The 14,472-nt window shown below is 62.0% G+C and overlaps 1 protein-coding gene across 4 annotated transcripts in view; it reads right to left on the bottom strand.

Annotated features, from left to right (window-relative positions):
- Window positions 1-2,134: 2,134 nt before the first annotated feature.
- TBC1D16 (TBC1 domain family member 16) overlaps window positions 2,135-14,472 on the bottom strand; it is a 75,153-nt gene continuing 62,815 nt past the window's right edge. For all 4 annotated transcript variants that reach the window (XM_081804326.1, XM_081804328.1, XM_081804327.1 and 1 more), the window contains 6 exons: window positions 14,158-14,306; window positions 13,296-13,430; window positions 12,390-12,576; window positions 10,369-10,548; window positions 8,063-8,209; window positions 2,135-7,333 (listed from right to left, as the gene is read on the bottom strand). In XM_081804326.1, the coding sequence (XP_081660452.1) occupies window positions 7,085-7,333; window positions 8,063-8,209; window positions 10,369-10,548; window positions 12,390-12,576; window positions 13,296-13,430; window positions 14,158-14,306 (1,047 nt within the window). In that variant the 3' untranslated portion in view covers window positions 2,135-7,084. The remainder of the gene's footprint in view (window positions 7,334-8,062; window positions 8,210-10,368; window positions 10,549-12,389; window positions 12,577-13,295; window positions 13,431-14,157; window positions 14,307-14,472) is intronic.

The raw sequence follows: 14,472 nt of genomic DNA, 5'->3' as shown, positions 1-14,472 counted from the left end.
GTTTTTTTCTCAGTGGTGGGAAGGGCCTGCAGCCAGCCTGGGGGGGCGCGGGTCCGTCCTGAGGGCCGGTGCTCCCAGAGGCGAGGGAGGCAGCTTGAACCCAGGAGTGAAGGGGGCTGGCAGGGGGGTATCCCGCTCCGTGTGTGGAGGGGCCGCTGGTCTGGAGGCTTCCCCTCCCCGGGACAGGATGACCGCACTGGTGCCTCAGCCAGAGAACAGAGCCAGACCCCACGGGCTTCCTCGGGCTTGGACTCAGGGCAGCTCCGTGGCCACAAAGGGCCAGGAGCAGAAAGCGCCCCGCGTATTTGGCGCGAGCCCCCTCCCATCCCTGCTCGCTGCATGTCCTTAGGTGGGTGGGTGGGGAAGGACAGACACCAGGAATGACAGACTGAACTGGTCACCGGGGCTCCTGATGTGACATGTCTGGCTCACCTGGGGCTCTGCGGTAAGAGTCACACGGGTGGAGAAGCGTGGGGGGAGGCCGCTCACACACCGGGTGCCTCTGGTTTGCCCCGTGGGCCCCGAAGGTGTGGGCCTCTGACCGGCCTGTCCTTGCTCCCTGGAGGGTTTGCAGGACACATGTATGCCTGTCCCAGGAACCCCAGCCACCTGCTGTCCTCGCTCAGGCTGGGGCAGGTCCACAGTGCAGTGCAATGGCACTAGGCCTCCCTACAGGATGGCCACTCGCCTTGAGGTGAATGAGACCCCCAGGAACATCCCCTCTGTCGCTAGCAGGGGTAGAAACGTCGTGCGGTGTGGATGGCTGTCTATACCGCAGTAGAAGCCGGTCCCAGGCCAGGTCCTCGGGACCGCAGGAAAGCAGAGGGCTGGGCCTTTCCGGGGCTGGCCCTGAAGAGCCTGGCTCACTGGGCAGCATGTCCCCTTGGCTGTCCCTGTGGCCGTGACTACTGGGTTGTTATTTAGGGGAGGACAGAGAGGAGCAAAGACAAACATCCTGCTGGTACATCCTGGTTTGACCAGACCCAGGGAGCCAGCCGCCCTACAGGTTTGAAAAGCCCTTCTGGGTGGGGCCGGGGACAGTCCTCGGCCCCATGGCGGGGGGTTCCCTCTGTGGGGCTGAGCTGTGGGGTCTGCACCATCCCTTCCGGAAGATGAGCTGCTCTGGCCCCTGGGTTCCAGGCCCCATCTCTGCCTGCTTCAGATTCCGGCCCCTCCAGGTTAAGGCAGGGGCTGGCTTTCCAGCATGACGGGGAAACAGCACATCCATCCCCCAAAAGGGACCAAGGTTTCTCTACGTGGCGCCACCAGCCATGCAGGGTTGATGCATCGCCTGTCCTGCTGCCCCCGCCCAGTGGCACCTGCCCAGCCAGCCTCAGGCAGGGGCACCCCTGGCATGCAGACGGGCTGACGAGGCTCTCAGACATCTCAGCCAAGGCCAGGTAGGTGGAGGGTGAGGCGGGCCCTGCAGACACAAGACACCCACGGTTGAGACACCCAGGAGAGCTTTGCACTTGCCCTCCGCCCCTTGCAGACAAAGAATGGAAAGGTACACACGGAACAGTGGAAAACCAGCTTGAAATCCAAAGGTGCTGCCATGAGGGCTGGGAGCCCATTACCCCACCACCGTGCTCCAGGAGAACCGAGAGCAACCCTCAGCCTCCCCTTGCCCACCCTCCCCCAGTGCCCGGGCCTGGCCCCGCAGCAAGGCTCGGAGGGCTCGGAGGGCTCGGAGGGCTCGCGAGGTGAGAGGAGCTGACACAGCTTCTCAGCTTCATGCCCCCCACCCCCCCACAACAAGGTCAAATTCACCTCGTTTCCCTCCTTACAAAAGTTCTCAAATGCAAGACTCCAGCTTTTCCTGAAATTGGAACCCTGGCAGCGGAGTCTCAACAAAACACTATGTGTGCTTCCAGGCGCTGGGGCCGGTCTCGGGGGCCCCCACTTGCTGGGGGTTCATAGGCCTTCCCCAGCCTTTCATTAACTCTCCAAGGCAGAGGCAGGAGCCGCCCTTGCTCCCGGCCATTTGCCCCTCCCCCATCACGGAACCCCCAAGAAGCATCTGCGGGCCTTCCTTGCACTTCTGTGGGGGGCCCTCTGTGTTGAGCACCGGAGCCTGCCACGTGTGGGCCTAACAAACCCCACCGGACCTTCTGGAGGCGCCGAACAGCATCCATTTGTTGTCAATGTGATTTTATTTACTTTTTAAGGGGAATCCATGGGAGCCGGAAGCACTGTTGGGGTCATGGTGACCAGGGGGTTGTGGTGACCAGTGCTGGGCCGGGGGCAGGGCTTGACTGACAGGTGACTGTATCCACAAAACACAGAGAAAGAACTGCTTGCCATGGACAACAGTAATCTGTTGATAATGGGGGACATTTCGGTAAAATTTTCTTTCAACCGCAGAGCCCTGCCCTCTAAGCAGAAGTGCTGGAGGGAAGAGGGCCCTGTGGTTGAGCTCTCTTTGAATCTGGTAGGTTCTCTTCCCACCTAGAAATTCAATGCGATGTATTTAAAGGGCCAGATGCCTGCAGGGTGTGTGCGCCCCTGCCCTGCTCCCTGGAGGCCCAGGGAGGCCCCTCCCTGGGTCCAACAACACTGACCCGGGAGGCCAGAGTCCCCGCTCGGGTGGTTTTCACAGTGGAGGGGGAAGACCTTGCACGCACGGACCACATTCCTGCTGAAGAGATGAACATCCTGCAGGGGCGCTGAGGTTATGGTTCATGGTTGACTTTTCTTGGTGGCAGGAGTGGGGTGGCATGGGGTGAACATTAGAGAAGAGGCACAGAGAGGTTTCCTGTCGGCTGGGTATGCGCAGCAAGGTGGGCATGAGAGGGAGTGGGTTTGCTGACTCCCGAAGCTGCGAGAGCTTCGGAGTCGGGGACACGCTGCCACTCTCGGGCAAAGCTGCTGAAGGCCAAGGCCGGTAGTCTCCTCCCTGAGTGGCGGGTGAGGCCCCAGGGGGCTTGGTAAACCACCCTCAGGAGAGCTTTCACACCGGCCATCAGTGGGGTGCGTGGGTGGGCGTCATCCTTCTCATTTTACAGGTGGGGAAACTGAGGCTCAACGCCGCTCACCCCCTAGGGGGAGCCCTGGCCTCAGCCTTCACAATTTGGGAGGACAAAAACTGGTTAGTTTGGGGGCCATTCCCTTTGAGCCAGGAACATCCAGAGACAGAATGTTTCCACTCCAAGGGACAGCCAGCCTTGTCACGTGGCTTAGAAACACAGGCCTAATGGGATCCTGGGCTCTCTGGCTCCCTAAAGTCTCTGGGGATGTGGCATGTCCAGCCTCGCGTCCCTCCCTTGGCCTCGGGCCACCTCCTCTGGCCCAGTCCACACCCCTGCACGTGTATGTGGGTCTTCCCGGGGGAACGCCTCTTCCTTCCTCCCTACTGGGCGGGCACCAGGGGCCTCTGCTGGGCAGACAGACTGGAAGAAGTTTCCTTTTCTTCGCCGGGTGAACCCTGGCGTCCCTGACACCGGCCAGCCTCCCTGCAGGGGAGCGGAGGCCAGATGGAGGACCGAGGCTTCCGCGGGGCATTGCCCTGAGCAGATTCCCATCATCCCGGGGACTGCCACACTCCAAGGGCTGTCTACCAAATAAGAAACGGCCACGAGAGCTCGGAGGGACCTCACAAAAACCGAGGGGGAAGCCACAGAGCACCACCCCCCACCATGATGGCCCCCAGTCTTTGCCCCATTTCCGTATGTCCACCCGTCAAAGATCAGTGTGGCTGACCTCTGCCAGCCACCGCCACCTAGCCTGGGAGAAGCCTCCGTCTTAGGACCAGAAGCTTTGTCCTGCCCAGATGCGCTCCCCGGATGGGGCTTCAGGCTGGGCTCTTACAGAAGAACTCAAAGGACACGTGCCCGAGGTCCCGGATTTGAAAACCTCCGTGCTGCCTGACATGCAGCGGACCAGGACCACATGCCTACTGATGGCGTGCGGACAGAGCTGGTGTGCGTGTGCTCTCCGATGGAGCCGGGCCTCCCCTCCTGGACTGCAGACCCTCCCCTTCTGCAGAGGTGGGCTGGGGCCCCTCCCCACCCCGTCCATTCCACCCCCACTGATGGGCTCAAGGACACCAATTCCCACAACTTGTGGATTCCCAGTCTTCCTGGCTGGGACTCGAGTTGGAGCCTTCTGGAAGAGCACACTGTTCTCCTCTGCACCTAACCAGGCCCCAGCCCCGCCACCCTGTGCGTCCCCCACCCTCCCGGGACCCAGCATCTTCCTGCCACCCCTTCTTCCCTGGGAGCGTGAACCCTCCCTGGGCCGGTGAGTCCCTGCCATGCTGCCCTGTCTATGCCAGGAGGAGCATATCAAAGGCTCCCTCTCTTCCCAGGGGCCCCGGCGACATCCTGGAACGTCAGCACAGACATTAGCAGTGGGGAAATTAAGTATGCGCGCACACGCACACCAGCCAATAACATTAAGTGTCATTTAAAAAAATGGGTTAAATAAGCAGCATCACCGAGGATGGTCATGCCGGGCTGATTATCCCATATTTGCACGTCTGGGAGGTGGGAAGGCTAGAAGTCTAATGACGGAATTATCACCCTAATGCCTTTTGCTGGCTGGGAATAATCCTGGGGCTGCAGGGTTTTTGGCTGGTTTCCTCTAATTGCACTCAGATTAAGGGAGTCCTGCAAGGCAGGCCTTCCCCAGCCCTCCAGAGCAGCCTTTCCTCAAAGAGCCCACACAACCAGGTCTTCGGCTTCTGAGATTCTGGCTGCTCTGAGAGGCGTAGATCTCCGGGGCCCTGCTCAGCACAGGGGTGTGAGGCGGGAGCAGTGAGGGCAGGGTGGCACTTGGTACGGGGTCTTGGGGAGCTGTGGGAGCTGGGAGATTCAGCGTGAATGCTTGGTATCCAGGGTCCTCCAAAGTGAAGGGATCCCTGGACACCCCCTCCCGCACATACACAGCAGCCCAAAGGCACAAGGTATCTCAGAAAAATGCACGGCTGCTACCTCCTAGACAGGGGGAGCTGAGGAGCATCCTCTTGCCCCTTGGGCATCTCCTGCCTTCCCGGGAGAAGTCCTGCCCCCTGAATGGAGAGCCCCAAAAGTTCCTGGAGAGGGTGGCAGACGTACCCACAGCCCAGCTCCTCACCCTCTGAATCCCCAGCCCCCTGCCGTCACTGCGCAGCGCCTCTTGCTAAAGGGAGGGGTCCACTCCCCCACCCCTGGATGCTGAGTCCGGCCATGGGACTCGCTTTGGCAATGGGATGACAGCAGGAGTGGCCTCCCCCGAGGCTTGGGAAGGTACCTGTGCATTCTCTCCTCCTTTGCCTTGACCGGGGTGAGCCTGCAGCGCGGAGGCAAGAGACGGCGCCAGGTCTGAGCTCTACACGTGAGCAGCCCCTCTGGGATGTAACCAACAGTTGAGCCAGATCTGGGAACACACCCAGCCAAGACCAGAAGTGCCCAGTCTAAACTGCTGACCCTGGACGGTGCGGGAGATGGGTCTGGGGGCTACTCATCACACAGCCCTGCTGCAGCGCGGTGGTTAACCAACACTCCGTTCACAGGGAGGCGGTTTCCAACGCAGGATCGGTGCAGCGCCTTTTCCGCAGCAGATGGGGGCCAGCACAGAAAGGCAATCCCCTTTTCCCAGACGCAGAGCAGGTGAGAAGTCCACCCCACCCAGCCTGGACCCTGCTGCAGGGCTGAAGCGGCCAGCGCCCCAGGATCTGGGGACTGAGGGGGCTCCAGGGGGCTCTCCCCAGAAGGCTCTGGGAACTCGGAGATGCTGGAGGACTTGAGCTCATGGAGAATAGATAAGCTTCGAAGGAGGAGGCTGGTAACTTCCTCTCTTCTGTCGATAAATATCTTTTTAAAGTGGCGCCTGCAGCGTGGCTCGCTCTCCGGGGACAGGAGTGGAGAGCAGGAAGAAGCCTCCGTCGAGGCGGTGTCTCCACGACGACCTTCAGCACTTCACGGGTGTGCAGGAGGACTCAGGGAAGGATTCAAGCCCCTGAGAGCCCACCAGCTCAAGAAGTGGCTTTCTGTGCAGATGGCTGGATGCTTTCCAGCTGGTTGGGAGTTCCCACACCCTCCTCTGTCCATCTCCCTAAATCCCAGAAGGAGCCACCGACAGGAATCTTCTGGAGGTGGGAGTGCTGTCCTGAGTGCTGGCTACATTATGGGGTCGCCACTGAGCCCTGCTACCTGAGAAGGCCCCCGGTCACACGGTGCAGGCCCTGCAGGGAAGCGGGGGTCCTTCCAGGCCTCTTGGATGCTTCTGTCTCAGGTGCTCAGCTAATGCAGTCCCACTTCCCTCAGACAGTGGAGATTTTGCCGGCGCACACACAGCCCAACCCACGCGGCCCCCAGCAGACTGCTGTGTTGGGTGAGCTTGACCTTAAACAGAGATCCTCATGTAGAACCACCCCCCCAACTACGGGAGAGGGGTCCAACAACCCCCAACAGCCTGAGGCTCGGGCTCAGCGGCAGGCAGGTTCTTTCACATACCAGAAGTATAAAATGTGTAAACGGACACTGAAGAGCCCCCAGCCTCTCAGACCCTCAAACTGCTCCTACACTTGTCTATCGTGAAGTCACCAGGATTTTTCTTTTTCTTACAGACATCTTCATATTAGCTTTGAAGCTGTGCAAAGTTGAGACTGGCCCGCTCAGAAAATGGGGCCCAATGAGGAGGCGTGTCCAGCTTGCAAAGATGTCCCAGGCCTGGACGGGACCCCCTTCTGCTCTGCATTCCCTGTGTTGCAGCGGGAGCAGGCCTTCTCCTCCTTTCTCGCTGCCCGGCAGTGCCGCCCATTGCTGACGCAGCGGCAGAGTCCCTGAGGCACGCTGAGACCCACCACAGGCAGGCAGCCCGAGAAGCCAGCAGCCTGCTTCTCCAGGCCGGAGGGCCGCGCACTCTGGCCCCACTGTTCTGGGAGGTGACTTTTCTCTGGGCAGCTGGTGGGTCTTACTTCAGTCACTTCGAGGCTCTGCTTACGTCATTAATACGAAAAGGTTCCCTTCCTGTCGCCCCAAGTCTTTTTCCTTACGTTTCTCTACCATCCCCTGTCCCCTCCATGCCCATCCCCACCCCCTCCCACGTGCCCAGGACCTCTGCTTAGGTCCCCTCCACCTTCCTCCAGTGCAGGGAGCCCCACCTATCTGCGGAAACCGAAGCCTTCCCGAGGCATCTTTGGGCCCTTCTTGCCTTCTCTGGGGGGCTTGGGCGAAGGCGTCTCCACCGTGCCCCCGTAGGGACAGCTCTCCGAGCCCGGGTAGTGGCCCGTGCATTCCACGGCAGGCATGTATCCGCTGTCCCACATGCCCGTCCCACACAGCTTACACAGGTCGTGCAGGCTGCAGGGGATGCGGGGCAGGAGACGGAACTGGTGCAGCAGGCTGCGGGCCTGCAAAGAGAGGACAGGGGGTGGAGAGGTGGGGCAGGCTCCCAAAGGCCTTCATCCGAAGGGTGAGCAGGCGGCCAAGGGCAGCCCAGGGGCCCGCCTCAGTGGCAGTCCCTGCCCTTGGGTCTGCCCCCTCTGACTCAGCCCCCCAGCTAGGATGCCCCAGCGCTCCGGCCGCCCTGCGGCTCCACCTTTCAGCCTCCGCGGGCTTCGTTCCCGCTGTCGTGGGCAGCGCCCTGCCCACTTCCTACCCACGAGACCGCTGGCCCCTGCGTCGCTCCTTACAGCCCCCGAAAACCACTACAGAGCTTTCACATGGGCCATCGCCAGCAGGAGGCTGGGAAGTGCGGAGTGGCCAAGCTCAGCGTGGTGCCCCTTCCTTCCACTTGCCTTGGATGAGACGCGACGGCCCTCCCCCAAAGCTGCCTTCTCAATCTGCCTGGCTCTGGGCTGTGAGTGAGGTGCCCCAAGGTGGGGGGGGGGCTGTCTATGAAGCCGGATAATTTGTTCATTCCACGCAGCGAAGGAGGCCCCGGTGTCCGGGCCTGGTGGTGGACTAGCCCTGTGCGGTGGCCTCCGCAGGGAGCGCCCCCAGGAGCGCACGGGGCGGGGCCTGCGTTCAAGCCCCGCCCTCGCGTCGGGGCTTGGAGCGTGGGCGGGGCTCTGTGGCCAAGGGGCGGGGCTCTGCAAGCCTAGTGGGTGAGGCCACTTGGGGGAGGGGCAGGCACTCACCTTCCTGAGAACGAGCTCCCCGTTCATGTGCATGGCCAGGTTTCCAAAGTGCAGGAGCATCTGGTCGGTGGCCAGCTGCTGCTCAATGACGTCATCCCCGTAGATGGCCACGATGGCCACGCAGATGAAAAGGTGGAAGTAATCCGTCTGAGGGGGAGGAGAGCAGGGTTCAGATAAGGCCCCAGGTGGAGGCTGAGTGCAGAGCTGTGGGGTGAGGCTGTCTGGGCTCATGTGGTCCTGGGCAAGCCGCAAGCCTTTTTTGCCCTGTTTCCCCACCGCACACGGGCCAAGGTCAGTACCTACACCCAAAGGCTGCTGTGACATGCAAAGGGGACAAGCTCGTGCTACCCACGGGCTGCTGCTGGGGAGCCCTCTGGGTGCATTCCGTCACAGCGTCCTCTGAGGGCTGGCCCACGCTCATTGTGAAGTCTATTCATAAAGGCGCTGAGAAGAGCTCGTAAAGGTGCACGCAGAGGCTGGGTGCGAATACGCCCCAGTGGGTTGTGGAACAGGCCAGCGAGAAAGAACGTTCTGGCAGTTACCCTCTGGTCAGTGTCTTCGTCCCTCCAGGCTCAACATCCCAACTCTTGTCCCAGAGATGACCCCTAGGTTTGTTGCTAAGAAATCGAGAAGATCCTAACAGAGAGGAGCAAGACAGCTTCCTGACGGCCCCCACGGAGGGGTTACCATGATCCTGCTGTCTTTCACTATCTCTTCGAGGACTCCACCGGGGACCCTGCTGCCCTCCTTGGAGACCACCTCACACCACTGCCCAGCAACACCAGGCGCGCAGCAGGAAGCTGGCGCTCCATCGGCTGGCATTTGACTGGGGCGCATCCTGTGTGTTCCCCTGCCCGGATGCTTGGAGGGGGCGCTGCCTTTGACTCACACTGGCCCCCGAGGGCAGAGGAAGAGTAAGGAGCACCAGGAAGCCCATGTTTAGTCTCCCAATGTCGACCGGCCGGCCAGACGGAACAGCTAGGCCAGCCGGGCGGAGCCCACAATTCCTGCTGAGGTCAGAGTCAGCAATGCCCCGCGCCCTGCCTGCTCCGGACAGACTGTCCCCCAGGCTGTGGGGCCTCGGGCTGCCTGGCCCCTTCCTTTGAACTAATCCAGAATGGATTTGTTCTTGCTTTGGCTCGGAACGCTCCGGCCCGGGGTGGGAGACAGCAGGATTCCGGGAAGGGGGGTGTGCAGCTCCTCTCAGAGACAAACGTGGGGAGGAAGGGGTGAGGCATGTCCCACACAGGGCTGGGCAGCAGGACAGGACTAATTCCATTCACGGGACAGGCCTGGGGCAGTCCAGCCCCCACAGACACACGAGTAGTAAACAGATAGAATAGAGCCTTTCTCTCTCAGGGGTCACTTCAAAAGAGCCCCCCCTCCCATGGCCCTCACTCCCAAGGAAGTAGCCTACTCCCACCTCCCCGCCCCTCCCCACCCCTGCGCCATTAATGTCATCAGGGGCGGGGCCCATGTGGCCAAATGCGGTCCAGCACATTAATCCAGGCCGGGCCGCAGAGCCAGACCGGGGCCAGGGGGCGGGTACGGAGACGGCTTGGGGCACCAGGGCGGCTTCCTGGGACTTGCCGCCCTCCGAGAAGCTCCTCCTGCAACACCAGCAAGAGTGGAGCCTGCCAGCTCACGTGTCTGCAGATTGGCCCAGCGTCCCATCGACCTCTGAGGTCTGTCTAATGGAAGCTGCCGGCTTCCACGGCGAGGACAGAGCCGGCTCTTGCAGAAAGGATCCTGGCCACCTCCCGGATGTGTCAATACTATTTTTTTTTTTTTTAAAGCTGATGGATCCAGAGAGACTTGCCCATCCTTCAACATGGCCAACTTGTTGCTAAGTTGGGTGTTAAAGCCATGGGATAGGGACGCACGCTCTTGGGGGCTTTGCAGTGGAAATCTGGGGAGGAACGGTGGGTCCTGGGCTCTCCGGAGGGGCTGACGGGGACGCAGGGTCTCAGGCTCTTTCCCTGCGCAGTCCTGAGCGAGCAGGGAAGGAGGGCCTGGTGGCCGGGGCTGCAGGGGGCCTGCTCGCCCTCACCGATGTCACCCTCACACTGATTGGTTGTGGCAGCAGGGAGCTGGGCCCCAGGATGTGGTAATGAGCACAGTCAGTGGGCAATTTGCATCTGTTTCAGTTACTTGGGAGGCGAGCTGTTGATCTGAAGGCAGCCCCCGGGGACGATGAGAAGGCAGGGGCCTGGTGTGGTGGGGGTGTGTGGGTTATGGGGGCTGGGGCTGCGGAGGAGGGGACCCCGGAGGGCCCCGCAGGGTGCGGCCGCCTGGCCCTGGCTCACCTGGTAGTGGGCCCAGCAGGCCTCCCAGATGCGCAGCGCCTCGGCCTCGGGGAACTCGCGCTTGAAACACAGCAGCAGCCAACGGTGGCAAAAGAGCATCTGCAGGCCGTCCTCACCGAGCGAGACCAGGTGCTGGTAGAAGCGCACGTGTGTCAGCCGCAGCAGCTCCCGCAGGTAGAGCTGGGGGTGAGGCCAGGACCAGTGAGCCCCCAGGCTCTGCCCAAGGTGCCCACTCCCACTGAGACCCTTCCTCGGGCCCCCAGCCCGAGAAGCACGCGTGCCGAGCACGGGGCCTCCATCGGCAGCGTCTGCACCGGCTTACGTTATTCTGCTGCTGGAGTCGGACTCACACCTGTCTTGGCTAGTTCACCCCAGATTTCAGACTGTTCTGGAGGCACAGCCCAGGGCAGGCAGAGCATGCTGCCCTGCTGTGGACCGGAGGCTCCCCAGGTCTCAGCCACCACACAGGGCGGTTTCTGCTGCTCCCTCCTCCTGGGGAGGGCGAGCAGATCATGCACGGAACCCCCAGTCCAACCACCTTCCCATCGCCAAGAACCATCATCTTCCAGAGCTGACTTAGAGCGGGGAGGGGGCATTTCTGAACCTCAGGGTGCTCGTTTCCTGCACGTAAGGTCACCACCCAGTGACGTGGGTGAGGGACGAGATCGAGGCTCCTTCTGGCAGGGCCCGGCTTGGGCTGCTGACTTCAGAGCCCTGAGAATATCCATCTCTGGCAGCTAATGAGTCACGGGGCCGCGTGCTGCATGAGCCCGTCAGGAGCCAATCGCGTCAGACCCCATAATTACCTCCCCGGGTGCCGTGGAAACCTGACATCACAGGGCCGATGCAGAGAGGGGGCAGCTGGGGGTGGGGTGTGTGTGTGTGGTGGGGGGGACCTGGGGCAGGGCTCCGTGACTCACAGGCCCCTCCCACACAAGCAACCCATCATTCCCACTGGAGACAGCCGCTGGGGCCCTTGGAGGGGCTGAGTCTGAGGATCTTTTCTGACCGGCCCAGCACAGCGTCAAGACCACGCATGCGGCCTACCCCCGCTTACCCCACGCGGACGTCCCCTGGCCTTCCAAGCCACACCTCCTGGACCCTGGCTCCCTGGTCCTCAGACCCCCTGCTGTGCTCGGCTCCCATCCACAGTCAGACCCCAGCTCGGGTCAGTTCCGTCCCCATCGCTCCTGACATGGCCGGTCCCAAAAGTCCAGGCCGCACAGTATCACTGCCCGAACCTGTGCTCGGCCAAGTCTGGGCACATCCCGTGTGCTGTGGCGTCTGCCTGATCCGCCTGCCTGCCTACTTCCCGTCTCTGTCAGCTTCCCGGCTGGGGTCCTCTCTGGGACTGGAGAGCCAAGACCACAGCCTAGTGCCCTCTACCCGGCACTCGGCAGGTGTTTGGAACACCCAGGAGCTGCCTCGAGTGCTGACTGAAGGCTCCCGGCCCTGCCTTACCAGCTCTGCCTGTCCCCCTCCCCTCCAACATTCAGAGCTGCTGGGTCTGTGCAGGTGAGGGGAGGCCATGAGGAGGGGGCATGCTGGCTGGGCACTGCAGGAGGCCTGGGCCTGGAATGGGGCGTGGTGACTGTCCAGGGGGCCTCAGGAGCCCCTCCCATTCCTGCATCCTGTGTTGGAGCCTTGCAGGGAGCAGCCCAGATGTACCTGAGGACCCATCCTGTAAAGCACAGGGCCACGTGTGATGGGCCTCCCCTTCCTCACTCCTCCACCAGGGGAGGGGCCTCCCCCGACAGCCCAGCCTGCAGGGGGCATGGGGTGGGGATGGCAGCAGGTGTCCTGGGACTGAGGAATAACATGTGTTCCTCCCACGGAGCTTGGCCTTAGCAGAGGCCCACGGCTAAGCCCCCAGGCCCCACTGGCAACGCCCACCCTGGCTTTTTCTGCCTGTTGACCCATAGCAGCCATGCCATACGTGGCCACCAAGACCTCGGGCAGCAAGGGCAGGAGGCAGCGTACTCTCCCCCAGCACACTGTTAACCCGCACGGCCCAGCCTCACCAGCTGTCTCTCCATGTCCTCGTCCCGAGGAGAGCTGACGAAGATCGTGTTCTGCATCAAACCCACAAAGCACCAGAAGGTGTCTGATTCGTCCAGGACCTCGGCCAGGATGGGCGCCACAAGGTCTGACATGCCCTGGAAGTAGCCGATGGCTGGGTTGTATACGGCATAGTTCAGCAGGATTCTCCTGGGGACGCAGGGCAGAGAGCAGGGAGTCAGTGAGCCCACCCCTGCTGCGCTCTTGATGGCGTGTCGCCCAGGCTGGAGACCCCAGGCTGCCAGGATGCGCCCCCTTCACCCCGATCTCAGGGCAAGGAAGGTAGCCCTCAGGGCACTGTCCTCAGGGTCTAGGGAAATGGAGTGGCCTACAGGAGCCCCTGGGCAGGCCCAAACCTCCAGAGCAGGGGAAAGAGAGTATATGGGTCTGATTTTCTTAATGGTGGCTGCCCGCCTGTGACAAAGGGTGGGTGCGCAGGGACATTTGTACGGGCTGCGAATTTTGTGCCATCATTTGCCAGGTGGTAGAATGTCAGAGATGCAAGTCTCGGGCTCTGTGTGGTTTCATGGGCCAGAGGACCACCTGTTGGGAGGCTCAGAGAGAGGCTCATCCAGGGCTGGTGGGAGCCAAGCAAGCCAGGCTTGGTGGAGGCCCAGGGATGGGAGGCTTTGCTGGTACCCTGGGGAGGGACCAGCCACAAGACATGGACTGATGTTGCCTAAAGTAGCTAATGAGCCTCTGCTTCTGGACCCCGCCCCTGCTGCTGTTCCTTTTCTTCCCAGAAGGCCGGCGGAGTCCCGAGGGGTAAGGTGACCCGGAGTGGCAGGTGAGGAAGTGGAATGGTGGGGGGGGGGGGCAGGGCTCTCCTCCCCTCCGGGAGACCCTCGCTGGCTGGGGAGGGCAGGTACCTCATGCTCTCCACGTTCGGATTGTCTTTGCCTCGGAAGAACTGGTTGCTCCGATCCGTCCGAACCACATCCTTGTCCACGGTGAACTGCACGTCGCGCCAGAACGCTTTGTGCTCTTCAGGGGTCATGGAGAGCCTGGCACAGAGCAGAGCGCCGGCCGGGGGCTCCGCGAGCAGCACGCATGCGTGTGTGCACACGCAAGCACACACACGCACGCGCACACACACGCAAGAACACACACGCACGCGCACACAACGCACTCATGCACACACGCACGCGCACACACATGCACACGCAAGCACACACACGCACTCATGCACACTCAAGCACACACGCATTGCACACACGTGCGCACACGCACACACACGCACGCGCATACACACGCACTCATGCACATGCAAGCACACACACGCACGCACACACATGCACACACACGCTCCAGGCAGGGCCCGTCCTTCCCCACCCCTGCTCCTGATGGGGGCTGGGCTGCTGCCGCCGGCAAACCCTCCGGCTCCCCACTAACTTGGGGGTGCTGGTTATCCAGTGTCGGGGAGCAGAGCGGGCCGTGGCCCGCGCTCAGCCAGGCCGAGAGAGACCTCAGCCGTCGGCTCCGGCCCAGCGTGCCCGGCGGGGCGTCGGTGCCTAGCTCAGTCTGTCGAGCTCTCAAACACTGACACGGCGCTGAGGAGCGAGGAGCGCCGGGGATAACGCCGGCTCTTATCCAAGCCTATCACTCCGTGCCTGGGACCCATTTTCCAAAGAAAGTCTGGGTCACGGAACATATTATCAGTGCGGGGTTGCACCGCCAATCGCCGGGTCGGCTGAGTCCCACCGGGGGCCGGGCCGGGCCGGCGGCCCTTACCTCTTCTGCTGGATCTCGGCGTATTCCCGGCGCTTCCGCGCCCGCAGTGCCTCCCTCTCCTGCGACGTGGACTCGTGGCTGTAATACCGCAGCAGGAAGGGCCAGACCTCCCCCCGGATTGACACATCAATGCCGCCGAAGAAAATGGCCTGCAGGAAGCGGCCGAGGTTGGGGAGGGGCCAACACAGGGCGGCTCAAAGCACCCCCAGCCCCCGGAGATTTGTGTTTCGGGGGCTTTGCTGCGCCTTGGTGACAGCTGATGCCTTGATTCAGGTCGCTGTGATTTGCACATGTTTGGAGGGAAAGTGGCGGCCC

Source organism: Leptonychotes weddellii, chromosome 15 (assembly GCF_054177405.1).
Source record: "Leptonychotes weddellii isolate Sample4059 chromosome 15, ASM5417740v2, whole genome shotgun sequence".
NCBI classification, from domain to species: Eukaryota; Metazoa; Chordata; class Mammalia; order Carnivora; family Phocidae; genus Leptonychotes; species Leptonychotes weddellii.
Note: the sequence above shows the minus strand (reverse complement) of the source record. Positions and strands in the feature narration are given on the sequence as shown.